The 12,742-nt window shown below is 39.4% G+C and overlaps 1 protein-coding gene across 2 annotated transcripts; it reads right to left on the reverse strand.

The window, feature by feature from the left end:
* Positions 1 to 7,217: 7,217 nt before the first annotated feature.
* On the reverse strand, positions 7,218 to 10,227 carry LOC148027287 (pentatricopeptide repeat-containing protein At3g26782, mitochondrial-like). Of its 2 annotated transcripts, XM_087691865.1 has the most exons (3): positions 10,104 to 10,122; positions 9,916 to 10,026; positions 7,218 to 9,795 (listed from the first exon to the last, which is right to left on the reverse strand). In XM_087691865.1, exons 1-3 carry the CDS (start codon positions 10,110 to 10,112, stop codon positions 7,267 to 7,269), a joined length of 2,649 nt encoding a protein of 882 aa, XP_087547991.1. In that variant the 5' UTR covers positions 10,113 to 10,122; the 3' UTR covers positions 7,218 to 7,266. The 2 variants fall into 2 exon arrangements, with proteins under 2 accessions (XP_087547991.1, XP_087547990.1); XM_087691864.1 differs by having other exon boundaries at positions 9,916 to 10,227.
* Positions 10,228 to 12,742: the final 2,515 nt, after the last annotated feature.

Genomic DNA, 12,742 nt, shown 5'->3' on the forward strand with positions numbered 1-12,742 from the left:
TATCATCAACAAGGCCTACACTTCCCTACAATGTGTCATCAACATTCCTAAAATCACTCATAGAGGAGGAGGAAGGGCAAGAAGCGAGCTTTTGGAGTGAACTTTGGAGCAAGCATTTTTTACAACATAAAATAATTAGTTCTACTTATTCCAATTATTCCACCACTATCTCCATTATTGCCACTACCATCACCATAGCCACCACCTCTACCACCAGCATCATCATCCATACTATGCCTAATTAGAGCCTTAAAAATATTTTTTCCCAAAGCTAAAATAACTAGAATTATACCAAAGGTTGTCTTACATTGGAGACATTTTGGAGTGTGATTTTCATGGGGAAGAGTTAAGAAATCTCATCAATGCCCTTAAAATGGGAAAAGCCTTGAAATTGATGTGAATTTTACCAGTAATTTTAGGATTTTTTAATTAACCCTCTTCTCAAAATCTAAAAGCCCCTTCAACATGGGGCCTCATTATGTACTTACTGCCAAGGGTGTTATTAAGCTTAGAACATCGGGTCTTGTAGAGTAGTGAGTACAATTAAGAGTGTCATTAAGCTTATCGATTAAAAAATACAATATTGTGAAACCCATCAATCTTTTATATGCTCAAATGATCCTTAATTTATTTGTAGATGAAACTAACAACATAGTTGCAAATGAGGAAACCTCCCTCAAATCTTCTAGGGTTGTTGCAATACTAAAACCAATTACAATAAGATAGGGACTTGTTGGATTTGGGGCAAGCTTAAGAGAACATAACTCAAACAATATTGAGAGGTATCAATAGAGGAGATTTACAAGACTAAGCCAAATGGACTAGATTAATCCATAAAGGGAAGCCTAAAGCTTTGCAAAAAGCTTCAAACTTCTCACAAGACAAAGCCTTTGTATAAAGATATAGAAGCATGTCTTGTGTTAGCACATAGACTAAGCTAATCTCTCTTGCAATGAGTCTCTCCTTAACATAATGATAGTGCACCTCAATGTGCTTAGTACATACATGGAACACTAGGCTCTATGCAATTGCCTCTAAAAACTATCAATGAAGATGGTGGTGGCAGATGATTCTCCAAAACCCAAATCATCAAAAAGGTATCTAAGCCAAACACACTCAGCCATAGCTATGTGAAAGTTGCCATTTACTCAACTCCACAACTAGTGGCCATAGTGGGCTGCTTATTGCTCAACTAAAAAATACATGAACTGCCAAGGATGAAGCAAAACCCACTTATTGATAGACAAGTGTCATAACAACTAGGCCAATCAAAATTTGAAAAGGCATGTAAATTTGGTGGTAATGATACCCCTTGGGATAAAACAATCCAAGGTGCATGTAGTTCTCAAGACCAAATCTCGACAGTAATATCTCAACATACTTTGTTTGACACAAAGCAATACCTCTATCATACTACTTGAATTGAATGCCCAAATAATGATACAATAGGACCATATCTGACATATTAAAAGTTGAATATAACTCAACTTTAAGATTAGTAATATGTGTCTCGTTAAGACCAATGAGTAGCATGTCATCAACATAAACCACAATGAGAAGAGGCACATCACCCTCAAATTTGACATATAGCGTGCTCTCAATTGGACTATTCTAAAAACCATGTATAGTCATGTATGCATGTATGCCCATATACCAAGCCCGAGGTACTTGATTTAGACCATATATTTCATTTTTCAATCTACACAATTTGTTTTCTTACACCTTATGCACAAAATCATGAGGCTAAAAAACATACAATTTCTCATGTAAATCACCATTCAAAAGTACTTTTGATGTCCAAGTGATGTACATTAAAACCATTATGAGGTACCAATGCACAAGTGCTATGAACACTTACTACGGCAAGTGGGAGTAAAGGTCTCATCAAAAGCAATGTCCTTTTTTTAAGCATAACCCTTTGCCACAAATCTACTTTGTGGCAATCAATATTACGCATTTGGTTTGCGCTCTAACTTGTAAAACCAAGTGGTGACAACAATGGACTCCTTACCATGGAGAAACAACATAAGAATCAAGTACCATTTTTGATAATTGTATCATACTCAAATTGCATAGCATCCAATTTTTAAACTTGTCTGTGTTATCATGAGACATCTACATGGGCTGACAAACTACCTTATTTGGCACTAATGTGATTGCATACCACTGAAAAGAGGCAAAAAAGTGTCCTAAAAGTGTCCTAAAAGTGTCCTCTAAGTGTGCATCCGTCTCTTTTATACATGAAAGTAAATGTTGAACAACATCCTCCATAAAGACAACATCATGGCTAACCAAGATACACTTACTTTATGGATGGTATAACTTATAAACTTTTATTTTATTATTATAGCCAACAAAAATGCATTTTACAGCCTTGTCATCCAAATTCTTACATTGTTGTATTGGTACTAAAGCATAAGCAAAGCAACCAAAAACGCGTAGGTGAGCCATAGATGGCTTTTTACTATGCCAAGCCTCATACCAAATCATAGATTGCAATGCCTTAGTGGAACACCTATTAAGTACATAGGCTACACATAAAATAGCCTCAAGCTAGAAACTATGCAGCAAATCTTAACTCTTAATCATCCATCATGCCACCTCCATGAGATATATGTTCTTCCTCTCAACTACACCATTTTGTTACGGTGTCTACAAAACTATAGATTTGTGTTTTATCCCAGATTCAACCAGATATGCATAAAGTTCTGTAGACATGTAACCCCCTCCCCCCCAATTAGAATGGAGAGTACCCACTTTACATTCTGAAAAAAATTCAGCCATGCTAAGTACAAGTAGTTACCAAAAGATATTGTTTGCATTGGACCACAAACATGACTATGTGTAACCTGCAATTTGTGAACAACTTTCATTGGACCATCTTTTGGAAATGAAGCACACTACATTTCACCCAATATGTAGCCTTCAAAAATGTGGTTTCTAGGTACCTCAACAGTAGACAATCAAGACATCATATTAGATTTCTATAGGTGTAGCAAACTAGCAAAATTCAAATGACCAAAACATGCATACCAAAGTTTCACATATGAAACTACCAATGAATCTACAACTGCACATGTCGTATCTTCCATACATTTACCATAGTTATTGAGCTTATATAGCCCACAATATACTAAACTAGATGTAATAATTGTACCACCACAAGAGAGATCATGAACTATACATCTGTCTCGTCAACAAACTTCGCAATCAATCTTGGCAAGTATAAAAATTGATCGTAAATTCTTCATTATCTCTTGTACATACATATGCATAATGGGCCTATTTTGCCTAGATTGTTCTTCTTGTAGCAAAATAGAAACCAAATCATCAAACGACCAAGAATTTGGATTACCTTTCATCATCAAACAATGAGTAGATGCAAAGTCTAATAAGAATTAGGCATACCTTTGAGAATAATATACACAAATGAACTATCTTGGCAAAATCTCATTTGCAACAAGCAACTACTCCTTAAGATCTTTGATCTTTGTCAAAAAACTAGCCATTGAGTCACCTTTATCCATGTGTTTACACTCTAACTACTTATGAAGGAAAGCAACACATGCCTCATTTCTTCCTTGATACAAACATGCAAGTATATCCTAAGCATCCTTAGTTGTCTTACATGAGCAAATATGTGGGATCGTTGTACATTTAACACACAGTGCAATCAAACCATGATCCTCTGCATCTCTGCCATCCCAATGAATCTGCTTAGGAGTAGGTAATGGTGGTGCTCTATCATTAACTAGAGCAAAACTAGAACATGTAGCATCCTCAATAACACATATTTCTAATGTTTCTACTACACTTGCAACTTTTGTAACACCATAGGATGTCTTTTACATGCACAATGTTTCAAACCCCCTTTGCAACCAATACATGATGCATCCTATAATCCCACAATAGATACTTGGTTCCATCCAACTTTTTCTCAACACCAACACACAGAATACATCATTATTGCTTGTCATGGCCATTAATTATACTTGATACAAAAGTTATGTACAAAGGAAAATGTGTACAAAACCATCTTGTACTATATAGCATACTACAAAGGAGATTGTAACCATCTTGTACTACATAGCATATTGCAAAGGGGATTGACTACCAAAATATGGTAACAATGTCAAGAACATTCTATTCCCTGGCTAGTTACTCTAGCAATGTTGCAATATTATTAGGGAAGGACAAATTATTAGGTTACTCGGGATCCCCTCCATCGATTTAGAGCGACCACTATTCAAACATGGAAATGGATTATGGATAATATTAAAAACAAGATGGAAATTTTTAATTGAATCTAAGACTAAGTTCATCTTTTAAGGTTTCTCTCAATTAGTCAAAGGGTTTTGGTCAACCTTGTTTACCTTTAAGAATTAGGCTAAAGCCTCCAATAATACCAACCTAATTCTTTCTTGGATCCACCTTGAGAACATTTTGGGCTGGTACCCTCCTCCCCCCTAGACCCTCTAACATCTATGCTAGTTAAAAAAATCTCAATAGAATAGGAATTAGAATATGGGCTAACTTATGGGATAAGCAATAAACAATTAGGATCCCCAAGGATGAGCTCAAAAGGTTCCACAGCCTTAATGAGCATTAATCATACCTTAGTAGAATAAGAAATTCTCTCTCAACATATTTCCTCCCTTGGACTCTACAATCATACCTCATTAGAATAAGAAATTCTCTCTCAACATATTTCCACCCTTGGACTCTACAATCCAACTTGGGCCTTTAATCTCAAATTGTCTACATCTAGAATAAGAATACCCCTTGATTTTCTCAACATGTCCTTGCCTTCTACCCCACAACTTGCCCCCCACTTTTAACAAAACGTGGAAACTCAACTAGATTAGACACCAATAGGAGATATTGAAGAGTCTAGTCTATTGCCATTGCCACCAATGTTCTTTCTCTACTCTAGCTTATTCTTTGCAAGAGTGGAATATAGTACAAGGTATCTCTATTACATATCAAGTTACATGGACCTTCCAAATACATGATTCTATAAGGTCTCCAATAAGCTTCAACACCTCTACTCTCAAAGGTAGGGCTATAACATCGATAATGTGGTAGGGCTTCTAAGCCTAAAGTATAGGTTCTTAATGATGATGATTGCACAAGCTACATCTCATGTTCATAGAGTTATTTCAATTGATGTTGTAGACGAATCTCCCTAAGGGACATACCCTCATGGCTAGTTTCCACATGGCATGAGATCTTGCAAGTCCCTCTCCATACAAAGTACACTACATTACATGACTAATTAAGGCAATACTTTGGGGTCTCTATGCATTTTCATGTAGTGATGATAAATCTGATCTTGTTGCATCTATGCGAGCCAATTGCCAAGTAAAAGCCTTTCATGGGCCATCTTGGCCACAATCTCACCACAAGGAGAACCTCCTAGGTGACCAATCGCATATGCACTTCTATTAGGTACATTTTAATAGTTTGGTGGTCTACTTTTCCCAATGATGGTTGTAATAGGACCTATACATGTACTATTTGTTGCATGGAAAGCTACAAAGAAAGGGTGAGCCATGAGAAGTGGTTTGGGCTATAGTCATGATTACCTTAGAGAAGGCCTACAATCCCCTACAAGGTGTTTTTGACATTCTTAAAATCCCTCATGGAGGAGGGAGAAGGGCTATAGTGATTATTACCTTAGAGAAGGCCTACAATCCCCTACAATGTGTTTTCGACATTCTTAAAATCTCTCAGGGAGGAGGGAGAAGGGCAAGAAGCAAGCTTTTGGACCGAGCTTGGAGTGAGCTTTTACACGAGATAGCGTTTGCCAACACACTATTATTAGTTCCATTTGTTCCACCACTACCTCCACCATCACCAAAACCAACACCTCTACTCCCACCATCTCCAATACCATGACCTTCACAACTACCTTCATTGTCACCACCTCCACCACCATTGGCACTTGTGTCTCGTCTCACTCACAACCCCCTTGTCCATAATATCATTGTGTGTTTCCAACCATCTTACAGCCTCTTGCATGTGGTCTGAGTCTCCAAGACCATGGGATGCTAGAACTTGCTGTGGTCAAACCACTGGCTGAGGCTTGTGAATCTCCAGCTTGTGCTTGTCCTTGCACTCTATTCTATCCACATCAATGAACACATCACATGTGGTGACCAATGGTGAATACCAACTAGCAAGCTCATCAAAAACATCCCCACTGATGCATGGCTTGCAAGTTACAAGGTTGTAGACCTATAGCCCTTTGATTCAGCAGCATACCCCATAACTAGACTTCTTGGCCTCGGGATCCTACTTGTTCCTCTTCTTGTTGGTAATATCCACATAACAGATACACCCAGCACTAGAAATGTCACAAATCTAGCTTCTTCCCTCGATACATCTCTTCAAGAGTCTTATCATGCACTGCTGTGGTGGATGTCCTATTCATAATGTAGACTGCACACTACACGATCTCTTCCAAAAATATCTAGGCATATGCTTCTCATTCAAGAGAGCCCTTCCAACCTCTGCAATGCTGCAATTTTTGCACTCTGCAACACCATTTTGCTCAGCTGTGTATGCACATGAAAGCTGCCACTGAATGCATGCAAATCCAAATAAGAATTAAACTCCTTGGACATCCATCCAAATGGATGGTAACTACTACCCACTCTTCCTCCCCCATAGTGTGAAAGATTTTACACTTTTCAAAGACCTCTAACTTTTCACTTTTCACACAGAAAATAAAACCAGGTTTTCTGTCTGTAGTCATCAATCAAAGAGAAATAATAACACATCCCACTCATCTCAGGATGTGAAGCTGTCCATATATCCGTGTGAATCAGCTCTAGCACTCTCCGTGTTCTTCCCCTCTTTGGAAAATGGCCTGCAAGCTTGCTTGGCTAACTAGCAAGCACCATATATACATGATGGCCTGTCACTTTGAACTTTGGAAGTCCTGTGACCAAACCTGAGCTAGGAAAGCCTTGCAACCGTTGAAAGTCCATATGTCCCTACCCACATCTGATCACATACAACGGTCAAAGATTGGTTGTGCTTCTGCTAACATATAGAGGGGCAGAGAATAAAGAGTATAAGATTATGATGTGAACAGGAGCTATGATATTTCAAGGATTGTGGAAGTAAAAAGCAGCATGCAAGTACAGCACAGTAAGGGAAATTCATAAATAGCCTTGTCAGAAAGTAGGTCAATAGGACAACAAAATAAGATCTCTACATGTAAGAGCATCAAATGGAAAAGCTTTACATGTAAGAGGCTGATTACCAATAGTCCTTACAGGAACATTTTCCATGTTCAAATATATGAACACGGTTAGCATCTCTGACCACAATTTTTCGCTTCTCTATTTCAGATATAAGTGCTGTAGCTCGATGGCAATCATTACAGACCCGCATATTCTTAACAACACTTACAGTTGATCCTTCCAGTGTGTTGATCAAGGCACAGGCAATTGCCAACTTCTCACTGTGACCACACAGGACATCCTTCTTCATGTCATCAGATATGTTTTGTGAAACCAGACCCAAGCTTGGAGAATAACCCTCCCGTGACATTTTTTCTGTAAGATATTGTAGCTTCTTGTAAATGTATTTGCTTTGTGGGTGCTTTTTATCCCCGACTAAAAACAAATGACTGTTTCCTTTGCCATCAATCCACCAACAACATCCTGGCTTCTTCCAAGCCTTATTTGCAACTCGCATGACTTCAATCTCCCCTGCATCCTCTTGCATCCCAGCTGCTGCATAAATATTAGCCATACAGATGTAGGCTGAAGGATCAGTTTTATCTATTTGAAGGATACGGTCAAAAGCCAGTCTCCCAAGCCTTACATTCTTCCACTTCCGACAAGCACCCAACAAAGCCACCCAGACTGGAAGATAATCACTAGATGGCATCATTTCAATAACTGCTAGAGCCTTGTTAAACTCCCCTGCACGACCAAAGAGATCAACCATACAACAGTGGTGCTCTACATCTGGTGTGACACCAAATTTGACGCTCATTTTCGTAAAATACATTAGGCCCTCATCCAGTAGACCTGAGTGACTGCATGCATTGAGCATGCAAACAAAGGCACCTGGATCTGGAGACACACCCTCACATTGCATTTGTTCAAAACAGTCCAATACATCTGCAGTATGGCCATGACTTGCATACCCTGCAATTAGTGCACTCCAGGAGACCACATTCCGCACAGGAAGTTCATCTAATACTTCCTGCGCTTTTGCAAGTGCACCACACTTGGCATACATATCCACCAGAGCACTGCCAAGCACAATATCTCCCTCCAACAACCCCAGCCTGACAATCTCTTCATGAATTTCTTTACCCTTGTCAATGGCTCCTATGTCAGCACATGCTTTCAAGGCACTCGAAAAGGTGACTGCATCAGGAATGTGACCCTCCCATCGCAACTTGTCAAAACATGTCAGTGCTTCCTTACCCTGCCCATGCTGTGCATATCCTGCGATAAGCGAACTCCAAGAGACAGCACCCCTAACAGGAAGCTCATACAACACTCCCTCTGCTTTTGCAAATGCACCACACTTGGCATACATATTCACCACAGAATTGCCCAGCACACTATCTCTCTTCAACCAACCCAGTCTATTTACCTCCTCATGAATTTCTTCACCCTTTACAATTGCTCCTACATCTGCACATGCTTTCAAGGCACAAATGAAGGTGACTGCAGTGGGGAAGTGGCCCTCATGTCGCATCTTATCAAAACACTTCAATGCTTCCTTCCCTTGCCCATGCTGTGCATACCCTGCAATTAGTGCACTCCAAGTGACTACATTGCGATCAGGAAGCTTGTCCAAGAGCTCCTGTGCTTTTGCAAGTGCACCACACTTGGCATACATGTCCACCAAAGCACTGCCGAGTACAATATATTTCTCAAACAACCCCAATCTGACAATCTCATCATGAATTTGTTTGCCCTTATTGAGTGCTCCTAGACTGGCACAGGCTTTCAATGCACATGTAAAGGTGACTGAATCAGGAAAGTGACCTTCGTGCTGCATCTTATCAAAGCATTTGAGAGCTTCATCACCGTGGCCATTTTGTGCATACCCTGCAATTAGTGCACTCCAGGAGACCACGTTCCGCACAGGAAGTCCATCTAACACTTCTCGTGCTTTTGCAAGTGCACCACACTTGGCATACATATCCACTAGAGCACTGCCGAGCACAACATCTCCCTCCAACAACCCCAGCCTAACAATCTCTTCATGAATTTGTTCGCCCTTATCGAGTGCACCTACACTGGCACAGGCTTTCAACGCACATATAAAGGTGATTGAATCAAGAAAGTGACCTTTGTGCCGCATCTTATCAAAGAATTTTAGAGCTTTGTCACCATGGCCATTTTGTGCATATCCTGCAATCAGTGCAGTCCAAGAGAATCTATCATGAACCGTGCCTTCGTCAAGCACTTGCTGTGCTTTTGCAAGAGCACCACATTTAGCATACATAGTTATTAAAGTGGTTGCAACATAGGGGCTTCGTTCAAGTAAACCCCGCTTGCGAATATCCTCATGTAACCTTGTGCCCTTGAATAGATCCTTTTGCTTTGCACAAGCCTTCAAAAGTCCCACAACATGAGCAGTCTCCTCTGGAAATACAGCTCCTTTTGCCTCTTGAGGCTCCCGTTCACTCAATTCAAGTGTCGACGTTGGTTCCATTATTCTGAGATCTTCAAAAACCCAGGTTGGATTGTACCGGCAATCCAACCACAAGGCCTCTGCTGTCACTTTGTGCTTGAAATCTGGAGACCTTGCGCTCGCCTGAGGTTGCAGTGGGGCGAAAGAAACAAAAACAAAGCCATGTCTCTATGAGAGCTGACAAGATTTCATGTTTTACAGAGGCTAAATACGTCGTAATCAGATTATACGGGGGCAACTAACCTTGATGTTGCGATTGTCCCACCACTGCGAGGGATCTTTGAAGTACTGCGTCCATAACGACTGCATCTTCAACTTCCTGATATTCGATTGAATGCAAACGGGAGCCATGGACTGCAAGACCAGCTCTCTGCTGAGAGTTGTAAAAATGCTGCTGGTAAGAATGACGATCCGATGGATGATGATGATACCTTCTGCATCTCTAATTGCAATGGCAGAAATCAGGGCAGCCAAAGGAATAGTACATGTTGTTGATCGATTACCTGCATACAATGTCATGTTAAAGTGTCAGTCCATTAAGGTGTGAGGGCATACACCTCAGCATGTAAGTTCAGTGTAGGTGTGTAAAGTTGCATAATAAACTACTTTACGGGCATACATGCATGTATGTCAAATACATATACAATGAGTGACCATCTAATCAAACTACATACCAAAGTATTATTCAGCATATTATGTTAGTGTCATCAAGCGTCTTGATATGGAATACGTGTGAGCATATGCATGGTGCAAATGTAGTGTATTGCCATATGCCGCATTTTTATAATGACTTGGGCTATAGTATATCATGCTAGTGTACACAATCATCACGACATGGATTGTGTGACTCCATATATATGGCTAATCCATCATGAGACAAACATCAAGCATGGAATGCAATGGTGATGTGTGAGATGACACATGCATATCACATGTTGTGGGTGCCATACGCAATGTGCAACAGCATAACATGTACCACATGACACTGTGATTTACTAGCAAAAGTAAAAGCACATCAAGATGCTACGTAGCCATATATGCATGGCTTGCACAATCAAAATTGATACTTAAAAAGATGCATCATGAAATAATCGATGTAAAGCACCATAGGATGTTGTGTAGCCACATATGCATGGCCTGTAGTATGAGGATCAAAACTTCACATATGTATGGGATGGCAAGCATCTCCACTCATCATCCATAGTTAGGATGGGGTTGGGTGATTAGTCGTTTATCACACGATGAGCTGAAATGAAGAGTCTGAGAAGTGCCTCTGGAAATAATAATGGTCTAAGAATGATCCAGAGCCTACCGTACCACCACAAAGTGGAGTCAGTGATTTTAGTATAAAGAGTGGGCAGAGGAGATAGGTAGTTATATGCAAAATCCACGTATAAAGTAATCACAACAATGCCCCTATCACTTTGAAGCCCATAAAGTGAGGAATCTACATTTCCAACGTGAAAACCGATAGAGATAAGATGTTGTCCTATCTTGTCATGCCATGCTCTTTATGCTTGGTTCAGCCCATATAAGGCTTCATGTAGCCTATATACATAATCGAGGTCAACCATGTTCTCATAACCCTAGGGCTGCTCCATATACACTTCTTCTTGCAACTCACCATGCAAGAATATATTCTTTACATCCATTTGATGCAAAATCCAACCTTTTGTTGCAACCACTCCAATGACAACTCTTATAGTTGCCATCTTTGCCACTGGAGCAAATGTCTCCTCATAATCAATCTCATTAGTCTATGCATAACCTTTGGTAACCAATCTCACTTTATACCTACTCACACTTCCATCTATATTATGTTTTACTTTGTAAACCCGCTTGCAACATATAGCTTTCTTTTTATCAGGTAATGGTACCAAATCCCAAGTTTGATTTGCATCCAATGCATCCATTTCTTTATCGATGGATTTCTCCCAATGCACATGACCAATAGCTTCCTCAAAACAAATGGACTCAACTAATTTTATAGTCTTCACCATATATGCATAATGGCAAGTAATATACCCATCACATATCAACCTATCTACACGATACATTACTCTCATTGACATCCATACTTGTGGAGCACCTTATGTTCCCTTTACATTAGCCTTGGTTTTCCTTACACCATGTATATGAACAAGTGGAATAACTCCTCATTCATACTTTGATCTGAGGCATTAGAATCACTATCTATATGTGAATAGCTTGTAGAAACATGTAGCACACCAAGTGAATCAATGATCTTTTCTTGTCCCTTTTGTGATATATTTTTAGCACTTGTAAGAGTGCTACTTGTATGCAACCTATCACTCCATGGTCTCTCAATAGACCTACTAGAAGATGACTCTTCTAGCCCACTCATTGTCTATGAATGTGGATCCACGTTTTTTGCAATCACCTTTTCTTTTACATCATCTACAACAATTTGTTTTTTGAGTAGCATACCAACTACTCATCTCATCAACCGCATCTTTGCTCACCTGTAACTTGTGTGTAATTGGATTATAACACTTGTAATCCTTTTACTCAGGGGAATAGCTAACAAACATACACTTTTCAGCTTTCGAATCCAACTTCTTTCTTAGCTCATCAAGAACATGTACATATGCAATGCATCCAAATACTCCAACATGTGACAAATTAAATTCCTTGCAAGTTGCTAGTAAACTTCCCTAGTGTCACATCATGTACTACAGCAATGGGAGTCTTGTTCATAATATAAATGTAATAAAGATAATTTCTCATAGCCAAGAAATACTCATGAAATATAAAAAAGCTATGATCAAGGTAACCATATCTAATTCTCATATTTATGTGCTAAAAATATATTACAAGTAAAAAGGAGATGACATCAAGATGCCCACCTCTTACATTGGTGAAGCAAGGTACTCACAACTTAGCTATGTTAGGAGATCCAAGAATAAGAGTCTTCAAGAGAAATTTTTTATTAATGGCAAAAATATAATGAGCCATGTTACATCTTAGCCTTTTGTATTCTTCCATAAACCTATGCTTTAGTACAAGCCTACCTAGCTTAAAGAAGCTTTGATCTCAAAGCTTGGAATTG

This window comes from Lygodium microphyllum, chromosome 13 (genome assembly GCF_053477565.2).
Source record: "Lygodium microphyllum isolate KBCC chromosome 13, Lygodium_microphyllum_v1.1.10, whole genome shotgun sequence".
NCBI classification, from domain to species: Eukaryota; Viridiplantae; Streptophyta; class Polypodiopsida; order Schizaeales; family Lygodiaceae; genus Lygodium; species Lygodium microphyllum.

Bases quoted from the DNA above. Each gene is read 5' to 3' on its own strand.
- LOC148027287 (XM_087691864.1), bottom strand. From the start codon at position 10,191: ATGACATTGTATGCAGGTAATCGATCAACAACATGTACTATTCCTTTG. The intron at 9,796-9,915 runs GTTAGTTGCCCC...CTGCAACCTCAG, and splicing joins GGGACAATCGCAACATCAAG to GCGAGCGCAAGGTCTCCAGA.